Genomic DNA, 18466 nt, shown 5'->3' on the forward strand with positions numbered 1-18466 from the left:
GCCCTGGTAAAAGAGTCGGGCCGATCAGTAGAAGAATCTCACAGCCCAATGTTTGTTTTGTGCTCTGTTTCTGAGCGTGGTTGTACTTTCTTGTGTATTGTCGTGTGTAAGTGTCTCTGCCTGCTTGTTTGTCTGCAGCACTTTGCCATTCTCCTGAAGTACATCATCCATGTGGCCATACCTGACATTCCCACATGGGTCCAAGAGGAGATGGCTAAACTGGATTATCAGCGCAGGGAGGCCTTTAAGGTAAATGATGAGACCACTTGAAATTAAAGAAAAAATTTCTGGATCCGCACCAACATTTTATTCATGCCCCACCCCTCCACAAAATGTCATGCAAATCAGTGTTTTTTTCATAATCATGCTGACAAACTAACAAACAAATGTACTAAATGTGCCAACATTTTTTCTCATCAAGATTTTGCGTAATCCATACGTGGACGAAAACATGAATTAAAAAGGAATCGGTCTGATAATCTACATGACCTAAACTGTAGTTTAAGAAAGTGAAATTTCTTTTTAAACTGCATCAGTAATAAAAATGTATGTTCAAACCTTCCTCCAGGTTTGGTGGAAATCGGTTCAATAGTTTTTGTGTGATCCTCCTGAGAAATAAACCAACAAACTAACGCAAAAGAAAACATCACCTCCTTGGCAGAAGTAGAAAACAGTCTGTTTTGCAACGCTGCAGTTTTCATTTTAGAGATTCATTCTGCTGATATTTTAACAACAACACATTTGAGAAATATAATTTCTACGACATGGCAAACAGAATAAGCTGTAGTTGGCCCTGTTGTTATAATGCAGGCTTATTACTACAGTAAGGTATTTGTTAGATCGTTAGCACTGCAGTATTGTAACGGTTTGCTGGGTTACTGCTGATTCTGATAAATGTATCATGGCGATGTTTCCCTTCCTCTGCAGAAGCACGAGCGACAGGCGCAGCAGCATTACCAGCAGCTGCAGAGGAGGAAGAGGGAGGAGGAGGAGAGGCAGAGGCAGGCGGAGCATATGGCCCGGAGGGAGAGGGAGCGGGACGACAGTAAGGGTGACTCCTCTGGGGATCACCACCATGACAAAAGTCACAGCAGCAAATCGCGCCCCGGCGGTGGAGGAGGCGGGGGGTCCGACAAACCCAAGAGGCCCAGCTCTCTGCTGGCCAACAACAATGTGATGAAGCTGAAGCAGATCATCCCGCTGCAGAGCAAGTTCTCCTCGGGTGGCGCCCGCTCCCCACAGTCACCCACCGGCAACGAGCCAAAGCTTCCTGGGTTCCTGAGCTTCAAATTCCTCAAGTCCCCTGAGAACAAGAAGGACGGTGCTGTGGCGTCTGCATCTGCCGCCACAGCCACCAATTCCACCGCAACGGCATCATCATCATCATCTTCATCATTAGGTAGCAGCTCTCAAGAGCGTTCTCAGTCACCCAGCAAAGCCTTCAACCCTGGGAAACTGTTTAACTTTGGGAAATCAGAGGGAGGGACGTGTGTGAACGGGGCTCCGCTGCCCAGACCCGGGGAGGGGGCGTCATCACAGACATCAGAAAGACACATTTCCAGGTCTGACTTGAACGGCGTTCCAGACGAGATCCCCTCGCCTGGAGGGGAAGAGTCTGAGAACGGACCTTCAACAGACGTGGACGGCTCTAAAGTTTAGTCGCTCCAGAGAGAACAAAACTCGTCTCAACTGAGGAAGCGACGTGTTTACTGTGAGCAGAAGCTTGACCTACCTGCTGAATCGTCATAGGTGGCGTGTAGACGTACCTGAAGCAGGGAGAGGAAACAATGAGATGATGAGAGGTGACTGGAGTGTTGGTTTATTTTGCTGAGAGACAAAAAAAACAGGCTTTATGAGAAAGACGTTGCTACGATGACCGAATAAACTCACATGCTCACAAACACACACACGATCCTTTACACACACACACACACAGACAAACATACAAACCCTTCCTTGTCTGCAATACATAAAGAAATGCATGAGCTGCGTTTCTTATATTTTCAAGCCTTTAAAGCAGAGAGCTGTGTTTCTTGATTTTTTTTTTTTTTTTTTTAGTCAGAAATTGTAAGCATCTCTGTGGCCTCCCACTCGGACATATCAGCATGCTGCAGAGGAAAACAGTTTTAAAAACGTGGTGTGAAAGGATCTACGATTGTACATGCGATAACTACTGAGAGTCTTCTTTAGCCCTCACAACACCAGTGAGGAATTCTTGGGCCCCTCACTTTTGTATTGAAGTGAGAAAAAAAAAAAGTAAAAGCAATATCAATCAATGTTTTTAATTATTCCTATCAATCATCACTCCAAACCCTCCCTTTATAGACATCCCCGATAAATCACCAGCTTTATTTTCAAAGCAGAGGTGATGTCTGCGCTTCACCCTCTGGCAGAATCAGATTTGTTCGAAGAGAAAGTAGTCAAGTGAAGGAGAGACAAGAAAAGGAAAATAAAAACATTAATAAAATAAAGTAGATGATGAAAATAAAACTGGAGCACAGAGGCCTGAGCGCTGTTCTCCATCCACGCCTGTAGACAGACGGAGCTCCATTCCACACACTCTAACCAGACTTGGCAAAACGAGCATAGAAAAAAAACATTTGCACTAGACCCTGACGCCCTGCATAGAAACAAACCTCTCTCTACCGGTGAGAGAGCGCTGTCACCAGCCTGCCTCCTGACATTATGCAAAAGCTGGATTGTTTGTTCCCCTCCTCTCACCCGTCCCTGCTCTCAGCTATATGGAACTTTCCTAAATATTCAGAAGAGGCTTTTAGAAAAAACAAAACAAAATAGCTGCTCTTATTTTATGTTGAGCTTTATCTTTTTTATACGCATCATCTGCTGATGTTGGAGATTTCCTTTTTTTTTTTTTTAACCAAAGTGTTATTTTATTCGGATTATACTGTTATCCCATCATGTATTTTCTGTAAATTCTGTTTGTAAAATAGATTTTCCGCAAAGTACGGAAGCCCATCATCATCTACCATTAATTAAACCGGTATTTCTCTTCTACAGTCTCTCCAGAAGGGGGCGCCACAGTGAACTGTTTAAACAGTGAAATGGGTACAGAGTCAACCACGAGTAGAAATAAGCAGTTAGTCATCAGAGTGTCTGGTTGCAGGAGGACTGTGAAAGTGAAATGCATCATAGCGTCTAACACAGTAACAAAGGTTTCAGTGGCCATCGCCCTGTAGGTTGAGACGCAGTAACATTAACTATGCATTTCCACGCTGTCACCTCTGGCAATGATTTTGGCAATAACTAAGTTGTTGAAGACTATTCCCCTCCCCCCCATGTGCAGCACCACTTCCTACTGCTATACCCCGAGCCAGACTCTATGCATCTTTTGTTTTTTGACGTTCAGTGACAGCTCTGTCAGCCCCGTCCCCGTCTCATATTTGATGTGCAGAAACAGTTAATCTCATCCATCCCCAGTTTTGTGTTTACAGAATCCGCCCGTCCTAGGGGTGCTGAGGACACCGGGCTCCAAACTGGTTTTTATGTTGCGTTGCTGCTTTCGTAACTTTACAGTGAGCAAAGTTAAACTTAGTCATGCGCCAAAATAGAATTCAGAAACGTACTTCCACAGAAGGACAAAAATATCTTGCTGACATTGAATGCAATAAGGAAAACAGAACATGTGGGTGGTGGCAGTATGGTATTACTGTAAATCTGCAGTATGTTCTTTTTATATTCGGGAGTTATGTTCTTTGTAAGTGTAAAATGAGAAGAGAAAATGCTGAAAGACATTTGATATCCTCGGTGTCTCCTTGTTTTGTTCTCACTGGAAAACTTCAGAACAGCAGCTGAGCATAATTTCATCCAACCTTCTATTCTTGCAGCATCAGGGACGAATAACTCCATGATGCAAAAGAGTCGATTCATCATCGTTTGGATGTTTTTGTAGAGAGGACAAGCCAGTGCTCTGGTGGAGGTAACTGGAGTGAGAGGGCAAATATGAGGGTGTTTGCTGACTCCTGAAAATCACAGGGGAGTTTAGATCATCCCTTGATTTGTATGTAGTTCCTCCTTAATCAGGGAAAACTGGGCACAATTAACCAATTTTCTTCCTTGAGCTATTGTTAGCAGCAACAAATGTTGCATATTGTTTAAACTGAGGTCTTTAAATTTGCATTAACTGAAGTAAAGTATCAGATTTTGAATATGTTAGTGACTCGGGCCAAGCACAGGCGTCAGCTCAGACTTCATCAGTCGTCTTTAATTCACTATCAAAGCAGCAGCTCTTGTAGGAATTTACTGTATCCACACTTTACAAGTCAAATCAGTGGGAAAGGACTGAGTGAATTTAGTAAACGTTCTGTCTACTGGACGATAAGTGTCTGAACAGGTGAGATTCTCACCACAGCTTCATTAAAAAAAAAAAAAAAACCCGACCCTCAACCTCAAAGATTAAAAGAAGTCATCTTTGTGGAAGCCTCACTTACTGAACATCACACGCTCTTCCAATGTACCACTGTACAAAACAAATCTTTTAAAGAAAAATACTGGGAAATGGGACTATTTATTTCTTTTAATTTATTTTGTCATATTTTTGTAAGACCTGAAAAATAGTTAATAAAACTATTTCAAATGCATTTTATGTGTTGTGACTGATGCTTCTTTTTCTCCTTCGAAGATAAACCTCAAGATTTGGATATGCAGAATCCACAAGTAAAGGATTTAACATAAGATGACATATTTTAAAGAACCACATGACAAACAAAAACCCCAGTTTCAATCCAGTTTTATTTCAGCAAAGCTAAAAAGAACACATCTTATCTAACACACATGAGATGGGGGCAAGGCCTGGGGTGGAATAGTAGAACAGTCTATCAGAGCAGAAGCATAACATGGTTTTTACGCTTCAATAACAGATGGTGTATTTATACTGAAGGTAGCAAGTTGGCCATCCACGCTATCGACCCACACTGCAGCATCAACCAAAACAAGGACAGGACGCTTTATTGTGACTCTGATGCGCAGTGGTAAGAACATTTAAAAAAAGAAAAAGCTTCATTCAGTCATGTACATTAAGACTGATGCAAAACTGAATCTCTGGAACAAGGCAGGATGGCGACAGCACTTTGCTGTGCATGCTTATTGTGCATTCTATGGCTGAAACAATAACGCCCCCTTCAAACCCCCCACCCTCGTGTTCATCAAAACCAGCTCTCAGATTAAAACCATGCGGGGCTGTCACACAGACGGGGCGAACAGAACAGCTATCCCGAGCAAAGAGAGTCTGAACAGCGGTGACAGGTTGTAAGGCCTCGAAGGCTAAAACCTTCTGCAGTCACATGAGACATCACCACACCCCTGCACCCCCTTCACTCTTATTACTGGTCCATGGAAATAAAACCCAGCCATGAAAACATCAACATGCCAGATAACATCCGCTCAGCTCTTAACACTCACATGGGTCATTTTCTATTGTATCCACAGGTATGTAATATTTTACAAAAAAATGCAGACACAAAGATATTCCATGTTATTTGTAATTATTTACACAAAATAATGTATTGTTTTCCCTTTTCCTTTCATTACTATACATATTCTTCTTCACTATCCGTGCTGTTACCAACTGGTGCAGCTGGAAACCCAACAACATAATAAACAATTTCATATTTGGATGAAACTTTTTCCATCTTTTTTTTTCTGAACTGAAACTGAAAGCCTTTCTTACTTACTACCATTGACTGGCCAGAAGGTGGTGCTAGATGTACAAAATATTTCTCAGAGCAATAACACAACATTTTTCCTACAGAGCACAAGCCCCAGAATAGAATGAAGATATGCATATTCACCATACACACACATCTAAGGGGAAGAGTTGCTTCTACTTTGTGCTGTTCTTCACAGTGCTTTCTTGGTTCTGTTGATTCTGACAGAGTGGAGAAATGTGGCAATGCCCCCATGTGGTCGCAGAGTGGGCAGTGAAACCGAGAGGGCGGGCACTGTGGCTGGCAGGAAGCTCATTGCCGTAAGTAAAAAATAAAAGTTATTTTAATAAAATTAAAACAGTAACAAAAAATGTTATCGTTGCACTAATCAGTACAGACTCTCCAGGAGGCTACACGAGTCATGTATGAGACTGATTTTTAGGGTAAAGTTTCATCTTTCAAGTCCATCGCTGATCCCAAATCTACTCCGACACGTTTTCAACTGTTGACTCACCTCACACACACGCACACACACAGTACAACGCACAACTAACCCACAATCACAGCTCAGCATGCATACAAGCATATACATTTATACTGACACACACAGGGAATAGCCAACATTAATTAAAGTAACACCAGTATAAGGATCCCTCTCTGATGGTGGTTATTTCTGCCGATCTTTTCATGCACTCAAATCTTTACACCAGTTGAGGCTGCTTTGTTGGTAGGAATTCCCCCAATTCTTTGTGTGTGATTCTGGCATCCTGCCATAGTATTCAGGTTGGCTTATCCTTTGAATTTGTTGGTTTGTATTAGCTATACCCTGTGCACGCAAACACACATACATTCATTCACACATATATATATATACACACACACACACACACACACATTTATGAGTCCTCATTCATTTCTTGGCTATCTGTCCTGGCGATCTTCCTTGGGGGTGCGGGGCTGTCACCCTCACCTTCCTGTTCCCTTTTCTTTGCTGCATTCTGTGTGACACAAAGAATCATACAGCCATCAGTAAATTCACACAGTTTGTTTTTATAATAATAAAACAACCAAACACCAAAGATTATTCAAAGTAAAAAAACTTATATAAAAAGGTTACTGCCAATAAATGAAGCCTTAGGTAATAAACACCAGAGGAGCACAATCTCACCTTTTTGTCCCACTGCTGATGGAGGTAACGCAGAAGGATGTTGGTTTTCTCTGTTACGATAACTGTAGAGGAAACAGCAAATACATCATTTTATGTTGCTTAGTCTCCACAAAACAACCACAGCATACATTTGATAAACAGATAAATACATTCCCTTGATTTTAATAAGTTATTTAATGCTATTAAACCACAGTGAAACGTCATGAAAGTGTTCATATCTGGGTTATTTTGGAAGGAGGTGGAGACACATTGTCCATCTTTATATAAGAACTATGACATCTATCTATCTATCTGTTACAACAAAGGCTTGTACAAACACTGGTTCCAGATACATTTATGATGTATTTAAGACTTATTTCAAACTTTTCCAGACTATTCACTGTGAGCTGGGAGCTTACTCTGTTCAGAGGGGTATTCACGTGTCGGCAAGTACACAGAAGGCCTTCGATTCTGTAAAACAGGTCAGAGGTTACGAAATATTATATTTGAACAGCCCAAATGCAGCTGTGAATTCTTCCTAAGCACTCTTTTGTTTTTAACTCAAGTAACAAATCAAGTATCTTTTATTTTGATGTGTGAGAAATCATTTTTGATAAATACAGTTAAACATATAATCCAGAGCAGATAAACATTGTGGAAGGATACTTACAGATGCTTTACAGACAGAGTCTGCGTGGAATCTGCTGAAGTTGCTCTTATTGTAGACAGGAAGTCCTTTCAAGAAATCAGCCTGTGGGGACAGAGGTTTGATAAATGTCTTTCCTTCCATCATGCAGTTCATGTGACATCTGTGACCTCCACACATGTTCATACTTGTAACAGATTTGCCATTCACCTGTGGCAGTTCACATGACCGGTGTGTGCGTGTGTCAGGAGGTTTCTAGTGCATGTGCCTGACAGGTGGAGGTGTCCCTGTCTGTCCCTGTGGATGGATGGATGGATGGATGGATCGATGGAGGACACCAGGCTCGGTGCTGCTGGGCGTTCCCTCCTCTCAGCGGACCCTGCTCGCCACAGGGCCCCGCGGCTCTGCCCGTAACTGACCTCCGGCGACAGGAGGCGATGATGTCCGATAAACTACACGACGAGTGGCTTCAAATGAGCGAGTCAGAGCCGAGCAGAGACAGATGCTGACCCGGCCTCGGTCAATGCATTTCAAACAGAAGGAGCAGGTGTGGCTAGCAGCTAGCTCGCACTTAGCGTGTTCGCTGTTCCTACGCGAGCTAGCAGGAGCTGTGTGTGTTGTGTGTCTGTGTTGTGTGTGTTGTGTGTGTGAAATACGAACCTTCTCCATGATGACTCCAGAAACGTCGAAACACCGACTCGTGGACTGTGTGTGTGTGTTGTCGTGATGCCAGAGGCGGTGTGTTACGGTTAGCCGCGCTAGCTTCGCGGCTAGCTCACCGAGCCGACTGTCCTCCCGACTCCTCCTGGCGAACAAAACGACGAGCTTCAATCACACGTTGTTGTTTCCATCCTGTGTCCCGGCGTCAGTGGGAATAAGAGACAAGTCGACGAGGACGATCGCGCTGGAGACGTCAGGACATGAGTTAGCAGAGCGGGTTCCACAGGACTCCGGCAGCTAGCATGATGGCAGCGATGCTTCCTCAGCCCCGCCCCGAGAGCGCCCATTGGCCTACACTCCATCCACGTGACAGCAGCTCGACAAGAGAGCCAATCATCGAACAGAACACAAGCTCGGTGAATGACTAATGATCTGTTCTGTTCATGATGAGCTCCACAATAAAACACCAGCAGACACTCACCATATGTTTCACAAGGTTCTATTCTATTCTATTTTACTTTATTCTATTCTATCGTATTCTATTATATTCCATGCTGTTCTGTTCTGTTCTATTTTACTTTACTCTATTTTATCGTATTCTATTATATTCCCTTCTGTTCTGTTCTATTCCATTCTATTTTACTCTATTCTATTCTATTCCATTCTATTTTATTTTATTCTGTTCTATTCTATTCTATTCTATTCTATTCTATTCTATTCCATTCCGTTCTGTTCTGTTCTGTTCTATTCTATTCCATTCTATTTTATTATATTCTGTTCTATTCTATTCTATTCTATTCTATTCTGGTCTACTCTACTTGATTCTATTCCATTTCATTTTATTCTATTACAAAATGTAAGAACAAATAGTATTTCACACATCATGATTTAGTTTAAAGATCCTCGCCACACATTTTTTAAGACAAATAAAATAACATTCTCAGATTAATAATTTATAAGTAAATAACAAAAAAGTTTTATTACCCTGTTAAAATTTCTCCCTCACTCAAAAATTCTCCAGAATCTATATGAAGTGGCAATTATTATTGAGTCTTTACATTCAGCTACTTCATATGTGCAAAGCAGGCTTCAGTTTTCTACATCTCAGTTGTGTTAGTTAAACATTGGACCAGGACCTGCATCCAAACTTTATAAATCACGCTCAATATACACACCAGAAACCTTCTGGTTTTACAGGTACACACCAAAGCATAAAGAAACTTCCCCCTTCCGCCAGGTGGAGAAATCATTATTATATTATGTTAATTTATTAAAGTCAAACAACAACAAGCAAAACACATTTCTGAGTGAAATGACAACTACATGAACAAATTATACACATTGGTTTCATTATCTGAACAGATTATGGGGATGAGAAAAAGATTTATTATTTCATGTGTGTGTCCAGAGGTTGTCTCCGTCATGCAGCAGCAGGGGGCAGTTGCAGCTCCACAAACACACACACACACAAACACACACACACACACACACACACACCCACACCCACACACACACACACACACAGACACACACACACACACACACACAGACCTCCTCGCAGTGGACTGACAGTGTCTGCCATGTGGAGGCTACAACAGAATCCAGATAAATTAGATTATTGGATTGGCTGCGGCAGATTATAGCTCTCCTGCTTCCTCGGTGCCTCACAAGAAATCCACGTATTTTACGCTGAGTTTTCTGGAATACAGAGGTGGGTGTTTTCTTTCCTTACTTGTATTTATCTTGCCTTGTGATTGTTTTGATCAGGATGGTCAGATTTTGGAAGTATAGACACAGAATTAAGCTGTTCTTTGTGTGTCTATACTGCAAAATACCATGGTTGCATTTCAATTCATTTAAAATAACTCTAAAATAAAGGAGCAAACCTTCTGGCACTTGCCTCATTTGCACCATCAGACGACAATGAGTGGACTATTCAACTCTTTGATTGTAATAGTGAATAGATGGGGCCATGTGCTTTACCAGACATGTTTCATCCCAAATCAGCAACAGGCAGAATGTAGCTGAACTGCTTATACTCCTTTATTGTCGCCCTTATGTTTGAATGGTTGCTCAATTTATTAGTCTAAGTAGCCTTTGCATTTTCCATAATAAATGTCCATTATGTATGATCCATCAGTTTTGCACGCTACATATTTACTCGTCTTCCTACAGCATTTCAGCATAAAACTGTGGCTGAATGGCTGAATGTTTTTTATTAGTTCTGTCCAGATCATTTGTTTTCATGTGCAACATTCAGACATTGGTGATTTATTTGATTTAAATCATGCAAACAAAAAGTAGACCCCAAAAAGTATCTTTAAAAGTGAAATATATATGTGTCAAATAACTGAGGAGGCCTCTCAGCAATGAACTTACAGCTCTGTAGTTGTTTTTTTAATCTCCACCAACGTCTCTACTCTTTTCTGGGCATCAGGCCCCACTGTGATTGTGTCAGACGTGCGTAAATCGTTACATAACAGTCTCCTGCAGCCACTGTGACAACTGAGAACGCATGTAGAGAAGGTAACAAGAAGCAAAGCCACAGATTTGATAACAGTGTGTCTATGATGTCTAAATGAAAAGTGTCATGGAGGAGATTTACTCCCACAATTCTCTGGGATATAATGAGGGATCAAACAAAGTTTTCGATAGTAACTTTTCCTAGAACAACCTCATCACCTTCCAGTGAGCTGCTCTGAAACAAGGCAGTTTAACAGTCCCTTTGTATGTATTCAGGATTGAAATAGTGTGGTTTGATTATTATTATTACAGATATTTTAAATAGTGTTTTACTTACCTGGATGAAACATGATATGCAATTTTACAAGTGGGTCTTTTTTTTGAGGCGTTATTTGTTCTGTGATTTTCTAGCTTCAGCTTGCAAACATCTCTAGTACTGCAAAAAACTCTCCACACCTTCTCTACCCCTGCTTTTTAAATAATATATGTGGCCTAGATTTAAAACAGAGACAGTGTCCAACATTCAAACAACCTCATCACACAGCACCATCTCTGTATTTAGACACTATCACCAAAAATAAGTTGGCTATCAAGTTGATTTAGTATGTGAAGTCGATAGATGGATCAGTGGGTAGATGGATGGATGGATAGATGGATAGATAGATTGATGGATGAATGGATAGATGGATAGATTGGAGGTTTCAGCTCTAGATAAAGGGTTTATATTGGTGTAGACCAGAGTAAACACACAGTACATATTTATTTATGTCAGTGATTAAATTGAAATGAATTCTATGAATCACAGTGTCACTCAAAGGTCGTGGCAGACGGCTGCTCACATCGAGTCTGGTTCTTCCTGTTGATGAGGGGGTTGTTGTCTCTCCACAGCCACCAAAGTGCTGCTCATTGTGGAAACTGTTTCTCTATAACCTTTACAATGTAAAGTGCCTTGAGATGATGTTATAATTTGATTGATTTGAATTAAACAGAACAGAAACAAACATTCCATATGAAGCAGACACATCTTGTTACTGGATAATGGATGTCCTCTGATGTGGGAGCAACATCTGAGGTGAATGTGTTGCTCCCGGTGGAATCAACATGTCCTGCTCAGCCTTCTTCAGTCAGTGCACATGTACAGCTCTGGACATCACTGCTGTCTGAATTGGAGGATGTGCAAGTATAAGCAAAACGAGAACAGCCAGCAAAGCAGGAATGCTGCATTACATTGTGTCCGTGATCCCCGGATGAAAAGCAGGAGCTGATGGGCTGCATGTGTAGAAAAAGTTGCAACAGTAAAAGTGTTGTCACTGTTTTGACCGAGGGAAAGACAGATTGTGTTGTGTAGACAGGGAGCATAATCCCGTCCAGCAGGGAGGTAGGTTAATTCCACCGGCACAGAGACTTTCAGACCCTGTGTGGCTGCTCTGCTGTTGCCATGGCTGGTAATCAACTGACAACCTGACAAACTGTGGAGCACACACACACACACACACACACACACACACACACACACAGCTGCTGCGTGTATGAGATGTGCAGTGTTCACTGTCTCATCCATTCTCTGGATATCAACCTCCCTGGCTGTGATAATTAAATCCATGTGTATTGTATTTTAACACGACTAAGACCATGTGAACGTGTGAATTAATGTATTTTCTCTCTGAGCCAAATTTACACCAAAGTAATAAAGTCTCTCCTCTCTAACGTGGCAAAATATAAACGTCCATAAAACGAGCCACTCGTCCTGAGTTCGTTCTGTGACTGACAGTACGTCGGCATGTGTGCGCTGCTGCAGAGTGATCACATGGCGGGCAGCTTTAACTCACAGAGCTATTACTGTCCCCGTCTATTAATACCCCCTAAAGGCCGCACTGAGGGTAGATGCTGCTCGGTTGCGTCGGACAGAAAATCGTGAGGGTTTAAGTTGTAAGTAGACGCCAGATTGTAAAGACACAAGACCTTGTTCGCCTTTTGGTGCACTTAAGATTCCCAAATGCTCATTTGACATAGAGAACATTTCGCTTTGTAATGACAGCAGCAGCTTGACTGAATTTAAAGGGTCTGCTCGACCTCCTTAAGCCCGCAATTCAGCAGCTCGACCTACATGTACACTCAGTCAGAGAAAGCCAAGTAGAATTAAGAGTACATCAGTTACATTCTAGTTCTAAAATATAGGTTTCCTTCTCATTTATCAAATGCATTCTTCCGTGTTTGTACCTTTTTTTCATTGATACATGAAAGTTCTGTCTCACACAAATGTTAAGCAAAGATACTTCCATGGCCCATGCATCCTTAAAGGAAAAGCTGATTATTTTAGTGAAAAATAAAAAGGGAAATACAGGTTTCCAGTGGTTTCCTTCTGATTGCATTCTAAAACGTGCAACACTCAGCTGACATTGGGGAGGGGGTCAGGTTACACCATGAAGAGATCATCAGTCAGAGCGCTAATGTCTAATGTAGAGTTAAACTAACCCGCATGTCTCTGGACTGTGGGAGGAAGTCAGAGGAAGAAACCTACACAGGCTCCAGGAGGACATCTAAACTCAACACTTTATGTTCGAACGCAGATACTTCTTGCTTGAGGAAACAATGCTAACCACTCCCCCACCGCTTGATGTAGTTTATCTTCAGGCTCCAGAGATATTTTATCAATGTCATAATCCATATAGTTTGAATGAAGTCCTTACTTTTAACAGTGGTTCTTTTTAAATGAATGTGCCTCTGGATTTCTGTGACCTTGTTGTAGTCACATTTGCATGTTTGTTCTGTTCTGCCTTCCCTCCAGACTGGCAGCCATGCTGACCAGCTTTATGGAAGGTCTTCTCTGCTGCCTGACCTCAAAGTCTGCCAACATCGTGGTTCCGGTAGAAACTTCAGAACCTGCTGATGGCTACGAGTTTGTGGAGGTGAAACCAGGCCGCGTCCTGCGGGTTCGACACATCATCCCTGACCGGCCGGTGGTGGAGGAGCCCACCGGGCAGGGTGGGAGTGTCAGCTGCAAACGAAGGATCACAGTGTATCGCAATGGACAACTTTTCCTGGAGAACTTAGGCGACGCAGCGAATGCAGAGCTGAAAAACTGCCAGAATGGAAAGACAGAACCGAACAGCCCGGTTGAGGTTGAACTTACAGACTGTGCCAAAACCTCACCGCCCGTCAGCATCCCTGAGGCCCGGTCAGACTCCATCACAGTTGGAAACAATGGGGCATCTGAAGCAGGAGTAAGAGACGTGGCACCTGCTGCTGAACAGACCGACCAGTTACAGCAACCAAGGATGCGCAGGCGGAAACCCAAACGCACGGTGGTGATCGACTGTGAGAGGAAGATCTCAGCCTGTAAAGGGACACATCAGGACGTGGCTCTGTTTTTCATCCATGGAGTGGGAGGCTCGCTGGACATCTGGGGAAGCCAGCTGGACTTCTTTTCTCGGCTGGGCTACGAGGTCATCGCCCCGGACCTGGCAGGTCACGGGGCCAGCTCGGCACCGCAGATCGCTGCAGCTTACACGTTCTACGCCCTGGCTGAGGATATGAGACTTATCTTCAAGAGATATGCACGGAAGAGGAATATTCTCATAGGACATTCTTATGGGTACATTCTACAGAGAGATTTATCATCGTAACTATAATTAGATCATGTTTTGTTTGTGGTTACTGTTGCAACTAAGTGGAGGTAAAATTGTCTAGCTTGTCTTTTAACCAACCTTCTGTTCCCCTCTCCCAGAGTGTCATTCTGCACGTTTCTGGCTCATGAGTATCCGGAGCAGATCCACAAGATGGTGATGATCAACGGAGGTGGTCCCACAGCTTTGGAGCCCAGCCTCTGCTCCATCTTCAACCTGCCCACCTGCGTGCTTCACTGTCTGTCGCCGCTGTTTGCCTGGAGCTTTCTCAAGTAAGACAGCCTGCAACAGGGAAAGATAAAAATATGTGGAGACTGCAGCATCTTTGTGTCATTCATGTGGACCTCAGTGTTTTTTATTTCCACCACAGTTTTGATGTTTTGGAGCAATTCAAGTGAATCTCCTCTGCTCTGTCTGCTGCAGGGCGGGCTTTGCTCGGCAGGGTGCCAAAGAGAAGCAGCTGCTGAAAGAGAACAATGCCTTTAACGTGTCGTCCTTTGTGCTGCGCGCCATGATGAGCGGGCAGTACTGGCCTGAGGGGGACGAGGTCTACCACGCTGAGCTCACCGTGCCCATCCTGCTGGTGCACGGCATGCATGACAAGTTTGTTCCTGTGGAGGAGGATCAGCGCATGGCAGAGGTGAAGAGGTCAACCCCATAAGTTCAGAACCAAACTGAAAACTGATCCTCTAAAAACACGACTGTCATAGAATGAGTGAACTGAGAGAACCAGACGGCGGAAAGTAATTGAACAATTTGTTCAAAAATATTTGTAGGGGTCATGAGAATTAATATCAAAATTTACTTAAAACATGATTTCTTTTTTGAGACCTTTAGCTCCTGAAGAGCCATTCATTTTTCATCGATTGTGTTCAGTGGATAAGCTCCAATCTTTGAACTTCAGTTTACTTGTCTGCCTCATTTAAAGGAGTTAAACATGTTCTGCTCATATTTAGGTTCATAAATTTAATTTGAGTTATTACTTGTCAGGTTTACATGCTCTAATGTTCAAAATAACCCATTACTTTCTTCAAAATTCGTGTGGAAATATTGGCCACTGTCACTTTACCTGACTTTGTTAGGAAAATACACACTTGTCAGCGTTTCAGGAGCTTCAGTGTTTTCTGTGGGAAAGAGGAACTCCCTTTACTATGGACTTTGGCTTTTCAAGTTTGAAGGAACTTTTTAGTTACACAAAAAAACCTTTATAGCAGGAAAGAGGAAAGAGAAACTGTAAAAGCATGAAATGTCTCATTTAAGATTAAAAAGCACTTTGATTTTTTTTAAGGAAGTCAATGTAACATAAAGGCTCTGAAAGGCAAGAACTCACTAAAACCAATGCTTTGGTCAACAATCAATAATAAAGTATAAAAATTGCCAGTTAATAAAAAGTAAAAAGAAAGAACTCCCCTATGTGCTAACACTAAAGTGCAATGTCCCAGATTTGAGTCCAACCAGGGACTTTAACTACATTTCATTCCTCATCTCACTCTGCCTGTGTTTCCTTTCTGTCTCCAGCTGAACACGATCAAACAAAATAAAAAATGGCCAAAATTGTGGTTAAAGGATTAAACAGTGAGAAGAAACTTGAACTTCAGGGGCTGCGTAGAATCACTTGCTCAGAAGACAAAAGAACTGAGCACGTTTTGCACTAATATTATCGGGGTTCCGTTCTTCGCAAGCCATATCAATTTAGAACGTGATTTCCTCCAGCTACATTAAAAACTCAGAAGCATAATAATTTAGCAGAAGTGTCTTTTTTTCTCTCTTCTTTATGCAGCTTAAGTTCTGAGACGTGGGCAATGATTCAGAGGTTGTAAACTTGGCTTGTGCTTTGGCACAAAACACAAAGTGTTGGGTTTTGTTAATAATTCTTTATCCAAACTTGTTTTTTTAACATTTTGTCAGATCCTCCTAATGGCCTTCCTGAAGTTGCTGGAGGATGGAAGTCACATGGTAATGATGGAGTGTCCCGAGGTCGTCAACACACTCCTGCATGAGTTTTTCCTCTGGGAGCCCGCCACTCCTCCACCGCCAAAGAAAGAGTCCAAAACACGTCCGGAGACTGCCAAAGCCAACTCTGACGACGCCAAGGCCTCGTCTGAGCTCGCCAAGGTCCGACCGGCGACTGCCAGGCAAACCTCATCAAACTGCGGTGCAGAGGAGAAGCCAGGCAGCAGGGCCAAGAAATGACTGAAGACAAAAGCTGATGCAGATTGAAGCTGAAACTTCCAGTGGTTGTTTCACTAAATCACAACTGGCCACGCACTTTGCACATCCTGGACAACGGAGCTGGTTGGAGCTGTTGAGTCTGATGATGAGCCAAAGGAGCCAATTCATCTGAAGGGGTTCGACTGACGTTGGACACGACAGAGACCTCAAATCTGATTCCAGTCGTGTCAGTTGACGGACGGAGGAACGGGAGCTCCAGTAATGTGAAAAGACAAAGATGGACCATTCTCCTGTCCTCAGCAGGGATGATGTGGTTGTGCCTTGAAGTGATGATGTAGGCGGAGCAAGTGGCAGAAACACTAGCATGATGGCAAGAATGAAAATTAACAGTTATCAAGCAGTAACAGTCAAATTTGACGTCTGTGGATAAAAAGTGTCAGCTGCTTTACAGAAAGGTTAAAGTTTGAAAGTCTTTTGTCTTTTGTCTGCTGATCCCAAAGCAAAACAACTGAATGACACATGAACCCAAACCATGTCAATCTAGCTGGATAGACCAATTCCATCATCTTCACCACTTCTCTTTAGAGGATCGCAGGAGGAGCTGGAGCCAATCCCAGGCAGGAGTTTATTGAGCTTAAATATCAAACTGTGACACACTACCTGTGAACTGTCTACATGGATATTGGAATCTGAACCTCACTCGTTGCAGTGATGATAATTTTAAAAAGACAAAATGAAAATATTGTGATATGTAAAATGCAAAGATATCTACTGACTTAAATGCATGTCTCGCATTTTCTTTTTCATTCTTTGACACCTCTTTGGACTGAGCCACACACACACACATACATATAATATATAATCATATGATCAGGAGTAGCCTCACCTCCCACTCTTCGGACTTATGGGATTCAAGCAACTGTTTGCAAAGTTTTGTTCACACTAGATTTCAGTGATTTGTGGACACAATCGACCAAAGATATTTTTAACAGATTAAATATAGATGACGATTTTAAACCCATAACCCAATACAGAGGCTTGTATAGATATGCAAAAGCAGAACGTAACACAAACTTAATCTAAACAGTCACTATCTTTCTAATGAGGTAAATTTTTGTATTGTGCAAATAATGATCGTTCATTTTGCATTGAAACTTGCAATGGTCTTTTTCTACCTAGAGAAGATAGTTTCTAAAGCAAAGTTATTATAAAGATGTATTTTGAGTCATATTATTGAGTCCAATGTCTGAGTCCGAGAGTTAAGCTGAGAACGAGCTAAGAAGTGTTGACTGCATTTGTGACATAAGTCTGAATTTATTGACAGTTTATATTGACTCCAGTCAAATCATCAGGAAAATATAAAATCCACTGTCACTATTTTTTCAAGCCCACAATACCTATAATACAGTAGTGCTTGTCTTTACATCCATTAACATGTTCTTCCATAATTTAAGTATTTATGATGTTTGATTTGTAGAAGATGCGGCTGAAGCAGATATGTTCATTGTTTTCTCTGTAGGTTCATTGTTTTTGATATGTTTTATACATAAAATATACTTTTTATACGTTTTAATTAGATTTGTGATGTATTTTTAGAGATTTACAAGGAGCTGTATTCAGAGAAGAAGCAGTTCTGATCAGAGAAATGAAACAGGTTGTCATGAACTGAACTGTTATTTTTATATCTTGTGTCTTATATTTTATAACTGTTTGCCTTTGACAATGATGATGCAAATAAACTGCTGATTTAGAAAATTTCTATTATTTAAAGTTAAGAATGGAATTTTGCTTTTTTATTTGATTTTATCTTTGACCGGTGTGGTTTTCAGAATGTGACTCTTCTTATTGAGAAACATCTTTCTTCACACAGATATGTCTGATGATTAATAATCAATTATCATAATTACTATAATAATTTATTGATAAATATTTTTGGAATAGAAACATAATGTAAGGTAAGGAACACATGTCGTCAGTACCGTTACAAAAAACTTGAGCTTTGCTTGATGATTTGTATTGTCAATAACTATTTATTAATAATAATAATAATGTAATAAGAGGCAAACAAAGTCAAAGTTGAGAAGTTGTT

The 18466-nt window shown here is 41.7% G+C and overlaps 3 protein-coding genes across 7 annotated transcripts in view; 2 read left to right on the forward strand and 1 right to left on the reverse strand.

Moving 5' to 3' along the window:
* ano8b (anoctamin 8b) overlaps nt 1-4598 on the forward strand; it is a 36055-nt gene extending 31457 nt beyond the window's left edge. For all 4 annotated transcript variants that reach the window (XM_069521733.1, XM_020098584.2, XM_069521731.1 and 1 more), the window contains 2 exons: nt 139-249; nt 928-4598. In XM_069521733.1, coding sequence (XP_069377834.1) covers nt 139-249; nt 928-1659 — 843 coding nt within the window. In that variant the 3' untranslated portion in view covers nt 1660-4598. The remainder of the gene's footprint in view (nt 1-138; nt 250-927) is intronic.
* Nucleotides 4599-4730: 132 nt separating this feature from the next.
* Nucleotides 4731-8490, reverse strand: dda1 (DET1 and DDB1 associated 1). Its single transcript, XM_020098583.2, has 5 exons — nt 8117-8490; nt 7481-7561; nt 7230-7281; nt 6832-6893; nt 4731-6661 (listed from the first exon to the last, which is right to left on the reverse strand). The coding sequence occupies exons 1-5, from the start codon at nt 8123-8125 to the stop codon at nt 6560-6562; spliced, it is 306 nt and encodes a 101-aa protein (XP_019954142.1). The 5' UTR covers nt 8126-8490; the 3' UTR covers nt 4731-6559.
* Nucleotides 8491-9686: 1196 nt separating this feature from the next.
* On the forward strand, nt 9687-16530 carry abhd8b (abhydrolase domain containing 8b). 2 transcript variants are annotated; one of them, XM_069521740.1, is made up of 5 exons: nt 9687-9827; nt 13368-14174; nt 14307-14477; nt 14629-14845; nt 16114-16530. In XM_069521740.1, the coding sequence occupies exons 2-5, from the start codon at nt 13378-13380 to the stop codon at nt 16396-16398; spliced, it is 1470 nt and encodes a 489-aa protein (XP_069377841.1). In that variant the 5' UTR covers nt 9687-9827; nt 13368-13377; the 3' UTR covers nt 16399-16530. The 2 variants fall into 2 exon arrangements, with proteins under 2 accessions (XP_069377841.1, XP_069377842.1); XM_069521741.1 differs by lacking the exon at nt 9687-9827 and adding an exon at nt 12448-12508.
* The last annotated feature ends 1936 nt before the right edge of the window (nt 16531-18466 follow it).

This window comes from Paralichthys olivaceus, chromosome 3, assembly GCF_024713975.1.
Source record: "Paralichthys olivaceus isolate ysfri-2021 chromosome 3, ASM2471397v2, whole genome shotgun sequence".
NCBI lineage: Eukaryota > Metazoa > Chordata > Actinopteri > Pleuronectiformes > Paralichthyidae > Paralichthys > Paralichthys olivaceus.

What these genes read in the sequence shown, in the direction of transcription:
- abhd8b (XM_069521740.1), top strand. Translation starts at nt 13,378, where the DNA reads ATGCTGACCAGCTTTATGGAAGGTCTTCTCTGCTGCCTGACCTCAAAG. An exon ending in CTCATAGGACATTCTTATGG is followed by an intron (nt 14,175 to 14,306) that starts GTACATTCTACA and finishes CCCCTCTCCCAG; the next exon opens with AGTGTCATTCTGCACGTTTC. An exon ending in AGGATCAGCGCATGGCAGAG is followed by an intron (nt 14,846 to 16,113) that starts GTGAAGAGGTCA and finishes ACATTTTGTCAG; the next exon opens with ATCCTCCTAATGGCCTTCCT.
- dda1 (XM_020098583.2), bottom strand. An exon ending in ACTCTGTCTGTAAAGCATCT is followed by an intron (nt 7,282 to 7,480) that starts GTAAGTATCCTT and finishes CCTGTTTTACAG; the next exon opens with AATCGAAGGCCTTCTGTGTA. An exon ending in TGAATACCCCTCTGAACAGA is followed by an intron (nt 6,894 to 7,229) that starts GTAAGCTCCCAG and finishes TTTCCTCTACAG; the next exon opens with TTATCGTAACAGAGAAAACC.